The following is a 9,416-nucleotide window of genomic DNA, read 5'->3' on the forward strand; positions in this document are numbered from 1 at the left end:
GGATAGACCATTGGTTTGACCGAGTATGATATTTTCTATGTGGGATGGCTGCAATTTTTTTTCAATCCTGACAAATCCTCTGGAAAACAAGATCTATAAAAAGACTTTTTTAAAAACTCCTCTTATTGTTACTAGTTGACTTTCAAATGTGCTTGACACACTAAGCCATACTTTACATGGTATTAGGTCAGCTAGTTGAAATGTAGTGATAATGAGTAACTTAATTTTCCACACTGCACTGATTTTTCTATCCCCGATATCAGCCAAGACTGTGAATATTTTATAATTACCTTGGTATGAGCACTCGTACTGGTGAAAATGACCCAATATGGGTCTCTTCATTTATAGTTGGAGTACCAGGGTGGCTCTTTGGCTCCTGACAAATGTTAAAATGATTGTGCAGTTGGGATAAAATTCCTCAGATCCCCAACCCCAGCTCCCTAATGCTCAGCTGCACGTGCCCCAGACCTGTGGCTTCTGTACCAAAGTGTAGAACTGGGTATCGGGGAGCCCACCCATGCCCTTCCCATGGACCATGTACTGGGCTGCACAGTGTGGCTTTAAATGTCTCTTTGAGGGGTGAGCTCACAGGCTTCCCACATGGGGGCATTGAAAGCTGCATTGTGCATCCTGATACTGGGCTGAATGGCACACATTCAAATTTTAAGTGCAATACAAACGAGCCACAGAAATGTTCTCCATCAAACACTGGGGGATTGAGACTTGCTACAAAGATGATCCATCATCTCTCATCAGGATCCAGAGCCCATTGTGGCACAGTGCTGTGTGTTTATACAGGTACTACTTGGCAGCAGTTCTTTATTGGCTAAATACATGTAAAAAGATTTTTTTATGTATAGTTTTATGCATCTAAACAGATACTTCCTCTATTTTTTTTAAACCTGGTGTGACATTCCTACTGTTTTACTTCTGACTAATCCAATAAAACATATTCCAAGAAAAAAACATATTTGGAAAAAAATACAAATTTTAAGTGTATTATAATAGGATAAAAGAAAGTGGGTTATGGCTTGGGTCTCATCTACTCTGAAAAGCCATATAAGTCCCTCTTTAAAATTTGTAAGCCTCACTGTCTTTAATGCCCCCTCCCTTGCTCCCTCCCACTGTCAGGGTAAGCAGGTGCATTAATCAAGTTGTCATGACCTTGTAATTTTGTTGTGTAAACAGAAGATGTCATTAGATGGTTGGATACTGACTGAGCTGGGCTGGAGTAATTTTAAACCTGATTAAATCTAATCTAGATCCTCCATATTTCAAGTTGAAGATCACATATGAGCTGAACAAGGGAATTGAGCTCTCCCTAATTCCAAAATAGTTCCTAACTAAGAGAAATCAGAAGGTCCCCTCAGGACAAGATTATATGTGCGAAAGTAATGAAAATGACTATGGGTTTTGTTTGGGTTTTTTCATCCACCAGAGTATGCATGACAGCCGCTTCTGCAGCAGTGCCTCGATCAATACCTGACAGCAAGTGACGCAGCCAAATCATCCGACACAGTCAGCCTCTAACCAAAGCGTCCATTAGCCCCCAACTGACAGCCCTAGATATTTATTTTTCTCAAGATTTTTTTTTTTTTTTTAAAGTAAAAGCTCTGCTTCAAAAGTAAGCTGATCTGTCAGGCTATCACGGTGTTCCTTATCAGTGCTAGCACTGACTGAACAGAATAGCTTGAAGTTTGTGGGGGAAGGGGGCATGCGTGTGTTGCTTTAAATAGCTCAGTTTTCTCTTGCCATTGGGCCAGCATTGGGGTATATCTGGGCAGGGAGAGTTTGCTATTTGCTTCTTTAAACAGCCTTTATCCCATTATACATGTGTCTTAGTGAAATATAATCTAAGTGGATGGAAACAAGTCTGGCCACATTTACATTTAAAAATTATAGGCAACATTTATGCCCAGATCTGTGCTGATGAAGCCAGCAGCACGTAGCCCACCAAGAATGTGCTGAGTCTTTGCAAACTGCCAGCAATTCCTTTAGTCTCCAGTACTCTTCAGAGGCAGGTCTCAGGCTATCTACTGGTTAGTTGCAAGCAGGCCTTCCACAGAAATTTGTTGGAGAGCTCTCTAAAAGCCAAAAGGCTACTGCTGTTAGCCTCTACATAGGTGAATCCTCTTCAATGTGCCATGGAGCAGACCGGAATGTTTTGGAGGAAAGGATTTTGCATCTCCCTGTACTGATCCATTAAGTATCTGTGATCAAATTAAATTATTTCTTAACGTTTAGTTATTGTTCTACTGTTAACTATATTAAAATGTGGATTGACTTAAGGCCACTTAGGTGACATGTCTCTAATATTCTCAGTGCTGGTCCACATCCAAACTGCTAGATGTTAAAAGCCATAGCTGTAGCTGTGGCTAAGATTTCTGAGAAGCCATTCAATAATATTCCATAAAAATGAAGAAATCCTAAAAAGCTCCTTATAGCACTACAGATCAGAAATTTGTTTAATGTATTAATGTTTTCTGATTTGACTCCTACAGGGATTTTACCCATCACACCCCATTTCTATAGCTGTGAGTAGCAGCTAGGCTCAATAAATAATAATATCCAAGAGTTTATTGCTAGTGTCAGCCCTTCAGATAAATTATGTGGTAGAAGATTTCACTTGTACTTCTGCTGCTTGTGCAGCACTAGATCAGATTTTTACACAAAGGTATCCTGGGCTTTGTGACAGGATACACCCTGACAGCTGTGCTTTTGTGTATAAACTGCTTCTGAAGAACAGACAAGACTTTTACATCAAGGACCCTTTTTCTCCAGCTCCATGGCCTCCATGAAATCCTAAATCATGGCACATTTGTTTGATTATTGCAATTATACAGACCCATATATAGAAGTTACATTATTTTGTTTAAATGGTACACTTTTGTGCAATATTCTTACTGTGTACAGAAACCATGATTATGAATATACATACACAATCATGTATGCATTCAGTCTCTTACCTATCTTTCATGACTTCATAGGCACAGTTTGCAAGTTAAAAATTATGATTTCTACACTCCTTCCTTTAGCAATGGGTACATGAGGCTAGCTGTGCCTAAATCCATACAAAGGGAAGCCTAACTATGGATTTAGATCAGTATCTTTAGATAATGAAGCTTGAATACTGGTTCCCTTTTTGGCCTAAATTGTGCTGTATGTCTGTAAATAGATCATGTGATTTTAAGCTGGCAGCCAGTAAAATACCAATTTGAAAAGTTAATGACCAAATATGATCTAATGACCACTGTGTTGAATAATGAATAAACCATGTTCTCATTTCAATTAAAAATTAGTTTGCTGCAAAATGTTGAGAAATCAATGGACCTTATTTTGCACTATAGCAGTGGTACTCAACCTTCAGCCCACAAGTTGAATCCTTGGAGCAGTGGCAGTGTTAATTTCCACCACTTCTAGAGCCATGGCAATTAATACTGCCACCACTCTGGCTCCACTCTGGCAAATTTTCAGACCCACGGTGAGCCCTGCGTGCCAGATAATGCAGCTACACGCGCTGGTGTGTGGGGCCAGGTCGCAGCCAGATTTGGTGCCCAGATTCTGGTCAGTAAACAGCTGGGCTGCAGCTGGATCTGGCATGTGGGGTCAGGCTGGCACTCTGGACCTCACCTCTGTACCAGTCATCCAGCCCACACGGCAACATGGTTGAGCACCGCTGCTCTACAGAATTATTGTCCATTTGTGGCATTAAAAATTCATACCAACTAATGAGCATATATTTGCTAGGTAAGAAATCAGCCAACTATTTTCAATCTTAGAGCACTGGTGAAGCTTTGGGAAATGTACTTTAACGCTTTTATGTCAGCAATTAGGATTTTTCATCAGGAATCTTTTAATGCATAGTTTTCACAGGCTCTTAACATTGGGGTCAGCGCTCCACAAGAATTTAAAAATGTCTTTCCTTTGGTTTCAACAGATGCAGTTTCAACATGAGCATGCAATATCCTTTTCTCTTAAGATGCTTATTATTTTTATATCCTTTTAATGGCATATACCATTAAATGTAATTTTTTTAAGTGTCCTTATTTAACATTAGCCTGTGTTTGTTTAATTATTTTAATCAGCCCTGGAGCTGTTTACAAATCAAAGAAAGGTTCTTTTCAAGTTTTTTTTCCAGCTATCTGCTTAATTAAAATACTCTGCATAGATCAGTAAAAGATACAAACCTGCTAAAAGTATGTGTGCAAAATCCATTGCTGCTTGCATACAACCAGATGTGGGCCATCCAAATCCACATAGAAATACTCATGCATAACGTTCACAGAGTGTAAAGGAAGTGCACAAATGCACGTGCATTTTACAACTAAGATTACAGCATTTGAGCTGAGTACATCTGATCTGCAAGCCACAGAGGCTATTGTTCTTAAAGGGTGAGATGCCATAATTTTCTGTTTGTTTATAAAGCTTGCAAGTTGGTTCCCAGGTTACATATAGTGCAGCATATGCTATCAGCACTATGAAGACTTGCCTTGTTGCACATTAGCCTGAGTTCTTTCACTACAAAGTATCTTGCATCCACACATTTTTTTGGAAGAGGGTGTTCTGAGATGCAGCATGAGTTTATCCACAACAAAAGTAGATAAAAATGCATTCCCATCCTACAGTAGCTGGAGCACACCTACCAAGTCCTTTTCATTGGTATCCCACACTGCTTTGCTGGACAGCTGGGTTACTTCCCTTTAGTTGTATGCTCTCTATTGTTTTCACCTTACCATTTAAATGATGGCATGCAGCCAAATGTTGCCCTTTGCGGTTCCAGCTTGTTAAGGGGCTCATACACTTGTGCATACTCCTGGCAAGTGACCAGTCCTGCATCATACATCAGCATGATCATCTGATGAAGTCCTTGTTTTTGCTGCCCCCTAGTGAGACGAGCATGCACTGATTCATCTAAATTCTGGGCATCACAATGCACAAATATAGAAGTGGCTATATGAGCACATGAAGAAGGTGATATAACAACCAGTACCCAACACAAGAGCTGCACTTCAGGTCTTGGAGCTCTGGCTGGGTTATACAAATGTAGATAATAATATCTATGGGCGTTTGCAGGATCTGCAGGTCCTGTGAGGTTCTGGACCAGGGTAAGCAACCCCTGGCATGGGTGCCAGTGTAGCTCACAAAGGCATTTTGCTTGATGCATGCACCTCAGGTCTGACAGCAGAGAAAGGGCCATGGCTGTGCTGCCACGACAAGGATTGGGCCATTTGTGGCTCCCTGCCATCCACTCCTGGCATGCTAACAAGTCAAGGTTGCAGGTGTTTTTGGCACTTGGCCCAAAAACATTGCTGACCCCTGTTCTAGACAGTTTATATTTAGATTTGGGGTTTTGCAGCTGTTACTGAATGTCTCCATCTCAGGACTGCTGAAGAGTCTCATATTTACAATGAATGCAGTGAGAGGTTTTTTTTTTTTAATTTCAAAATGATTGACATTTAATTTTAACTAAAGACAGGCTGTGAAAACAAATCAACATTAGCAGTTTTTTGGCATGTTTTGTCTATAAAATTAAGTCCTCAAAAAGAAGAACACAACCCCCCCCCCCCCCCAAGAAAAAAAAATAACTAATTTACAAATTGGGACGTAACTTAAAATGATATGTGTATGTGTGTGCCCATGCATATATATGAATATAGAGAGAAATTTATGTGCTGTTTATATCATTTAATATAAAATAACTTATGTGCTTGCTTTTTAAATTCATGGCATAAGTAATTATTTTTCTAGTTTCTTTTTAACATTGATTTGTTTTCATGAGTTCTCTTTAGTTCGAAATTAAATGTCAGTCATTTTGAAATAAAGTAAAAAAAAACAACAAACTAATCTAGAACAAAAACTCTTGTATTCATTGTAAACACAAGACTTCAATGGTCTCAAGCTGGAGAGACTTGGTAACAGCTCAAAGCTTAGAGTCCCTGGGCTTCATTCGGTCTGGAGTAGTTCACTTGTATTTTCTAGATTTAAGTTAAGACTTTTGACTTGCATAAATCCTGGTGAGAACCATTCAGCCTAACTTGGCCAGGGATTTGTTGTAATGGTTGTTGTTTAAGATTTGGATGAAGTATTTGATTACTTTTAAGTAGCTATATACTGTCTTAGTCCACTAACTCCTATATTATCTCGTTTGTTCTAATTTTGGATATTTTTCTTTCATCTTTCTTACTGTATTTTGCACACTATGCAAGTGTTGATGAATATTCAAAACAACAGTGATTCAAACTGAAATAACATTTTCACAATAATAGCCTTCTTTATAATAAGAATGCATTTTAAGAGTGCAATAAGACTGATTCTAGTTTTAAGATCAACAGTTCATGCTACCTAACATAACTGATGTATTTTTGAATGTGGCATGAAACAGACTCTAAATACAAAGTACCTTTTTTACATAAATGTAAAAAAAAATCTACCCTAAGATTATCTTTTGTCAGAGTGCAATTTGGAGGAAAATCAACTGCTTTTAAGCTGCAACCTGCAACCCCCTCCCCAGCAAACAAGGTTATTGCTTTTCTTTCATCAATCTCAAGAGAATTCACAGAAATCTCTCATTAATTGTTTGTATAAATATCACTTAACGTTTCATACTGTGCCAAGATGTTTTCAGTTGTTCACCATGACAATTCTGTAGTCTTAAATGATCTCATAATCAATGTGCTAATTTTAAACTCAGAGAGACTCTTCAAGCAAAATGTTATATTTTCTATCACACCTGGTGTGTGTTTGTGAATGTATTCTATAATGGGGGTTTATACTATTCACAGAACGTGGTACTGGGGCCCAAGTGGGAATAAGCAATCATGTTCTCTAAGTTTTCTTAAAAGCAAATTTTAATTGTTGCAACAATTTCCTAGAGTGTGAATTTCTCTTTAAAGAACAGTGTTTTTATTAATTGTTACATAGTCAATTAAAAATATTTTGTATACAGTATGAGGTTGGTAATACACGGAGGAGGCAAACACAAGATTACATTATAAAAATGTTGCATGTAAAAATTATGAAATGAGAACTGGAGAATACAAAATAAGGAAGAAACAAGACATGAATTTCTAGAGAATTTTACTGTCCGTTTCAATGGGAGCAGAAAGACAAAGGAATTGAAAATTGAAGGAATTTGAAGATTCCACGCCTAGCTTCTAACCAGTCACAACTGGGATAGCTTTCACTCCTCAATTGGCTATAAACCCAAAAAGGCATATATTGTGTAATAGTCTATACATTATAATGTTGGACAGACATCATGCATATTACTTCTCAAATTAATTAAGCAGGTTCTAGGAACTCGGATAAATGACTGACTTTGCTGCAAGGTTTAATGAACAAAATACAAAAAAAAAAGTCATTCTTGACTTCAATAGGACTCGAGTATAATACCTTTGTGTCCTGTACTGCCTCTCATCCTTTTGGATTTGGGTGCCTTCCATATAAAATCACTGCAGACTTACTGTTGCAGCTGAACTTCATGGAGCTGTTCTACAATTTGGAGGGTAAAACTGATGTACAGTTTTCCTTTCTTATCACTAGTTTCAGCACCTTCCCCTGTTTGAATGATGATACACAAGTCAGGGCCCTAATATAAGAAGAACGCTGCAGGAAATAAGAGCAAGCTCTCAAGTTGATGCTAGTTTAAGTTTTCCTTTCAATGTTTAATTTTAAGTTAATTTTGTTTGCCTTGTTCTAGTGGTCCTGTTGAATTTCTACTCCTAAGCAATAAGAAACTGCACGCTTGTAATTTTACATCTGCTAAGAAGTGTTTTTAACACCTTTTTGTTTTCTATTCATAAGCAGAGTTCTTTTGCTATGGTAATATAATTAAACAAGTAAAAAGCTTGTAGAAAAACAAAACAAATGAACTCCAGAAAAAGAGCCCTGCACAATGTCAGCATTGGGTTTTGGCTCTTCAGCAACACTGTGCAACTGCTGCAGAAATATTGATAAAGATAATAAATGTGTGATTGTCCCCTGCTGCAAAGAAAGCTGTGGGAGGGGTTTAGATAGAAGAAGTCTGCAGCGTTCCCTGCAAATTATTCCCTAAAGAGTTTACAGAGGGCACAGCCTGATCCTCAGGTTAACTCATGCATCTGTGCACTTTCAGTCCCCTTGGCAGCACGGCTCCAGCAGGAAACGTGCTTCTGCTGATCGGGTCACGCTACGCCTGGTCAGTAGCAGCCACAGAACTACCTCGCACTCGGACAGCCACGCAGCATCACGGGATCGTGCTAGTGATTTGTCCAAGTGCATATACATTGAGCACTTCCCGTCTTCCCCAGGCACAGATAAAGATCCAGGTAAAACAATGCAGTCTAATAACAACTTTGCATATAAGGATCTCAAAACATTTATCAGCAGGAAAGTAAACAGATGCAAAGCAGATATCTCACATATTGGCTAAATTAAATACCATATTTTGGAAATTTAGGTAATTTTGTTGGATTTTTTTTATAAACTGACAACCATTTGATAAACACTTAGGCATCATTTATCAAGTAGGAAATCTTTATCTCAATCGCTTATTCACTTGTTTTGTAGCAATATTTGCATGTTTTGTGAGTGTGGCAATTATTTATCAGTTTTTAATTTGGTAAGTAGAGCTGGCACGCTGTGGTGACTATGGTACTGTACATTTTTCCTGGGTTAGGAATGGCCTTTTATCAAATAGCTTCAACAGCATTATTAAAATAAATCTAGACTGAAAATGTAACTTTTTACCTTGGAGAGAATGCTATGTTGATGAGTTCAAGTATAATAGCATCAAAGAGGATAAATGCTGTCTTGCTAGGTCGTGTTTGTCGTTGAGCTTTTACTCTGTTTCTTTGGGATCAATCTTTCACATGTGAGATGTGGAAACATCTTTGACCTCAACCCAGAGGTTCCTGTTGACTTTGATTCTTAGTGGCTGATGAAGGCTTCACGTCACAGTAGTTAAAATCATATCCACAAACTAAGTCTTTCTCAGAGATTTCATCTAAGTAAGATTCATAAACTCTGACAGTGTTCCACATGTTGTTCTTCTCCAGAGATTTATGCAAGAGTTCCTTCATTCTCCTATTCTCTTTGGAAGTTGATTCCCATACTATTTCAAGTTCACCTTCTACTTTCCTAGGGAAAAATGTAGAGGATAATACTTTAAAAAAAATCAAATCAAATGCTTCTTTAACATTGCATTTTTATAGTGTGATCTGAGTAAATACAGCAGAATTATCATGCATAGATTTGAGTGCCTAGAGTTTTGATTTAAATTGGTCTCTAGTGCTTTTAAGTGACAGCAAGCATAAGTATCATGCAAAGAGGATGTGATTTAAGTTGCAGAAACACAAGTTACCTTGTACCAGTCCTTTCAAACGCATGTTTTCAGGGGGAATCCAGAACTATTAGTCTATGATCAAAATAGAGTTCTT

At 38.1% G+C, this 9,416-nt stretch overlaps 1 protein-coding gene across 3 annotated transcripts in view; it reads right to left on the reverse strand.

Annotated features, from left to right (window-relative positions):
* Positions 1-6,830: 6,830 nt before the first annotated feature.
* The window catches only part of CEP89 (centrosomal protein 89), a 105,329-nt gene continuing 102,743 nt past the window's right edge, over positions 6,831-9,416 (reverse strand). For 2 of the 3 annotated variants that reach the window (XM_014595596.3, XM_059713855.1), the window contains one exon: positions 6,831-9,117. In XM_014595596.3, coding sequence (XP_014451082.1) covers positions 8,877-9,117 — 241 coding nt within the window. In that variant the 3' untranslated portion in view covers positions 6,831-8,876. The remainder of the gene's footprint in view (positions 9,118-9,416) is intronic. The other variant, XM_019492921.2, reaches the window with a different exon arrangement.

Source organism: Alligator mississippiensis, chromosome 10, assembly GCF_030867095.1.
Source record: "Alligator mississippiensis isolate rAllMis1 chromosome 10, rAllMis1, whole genome shotgun sequence".
In the NCBI taxonomy this organism is placed as follows: Eukaryota; Metazoa; Chordata; order Crocodylia; family Alligatoridae; genus Alligator; species Alligator mississippiensis.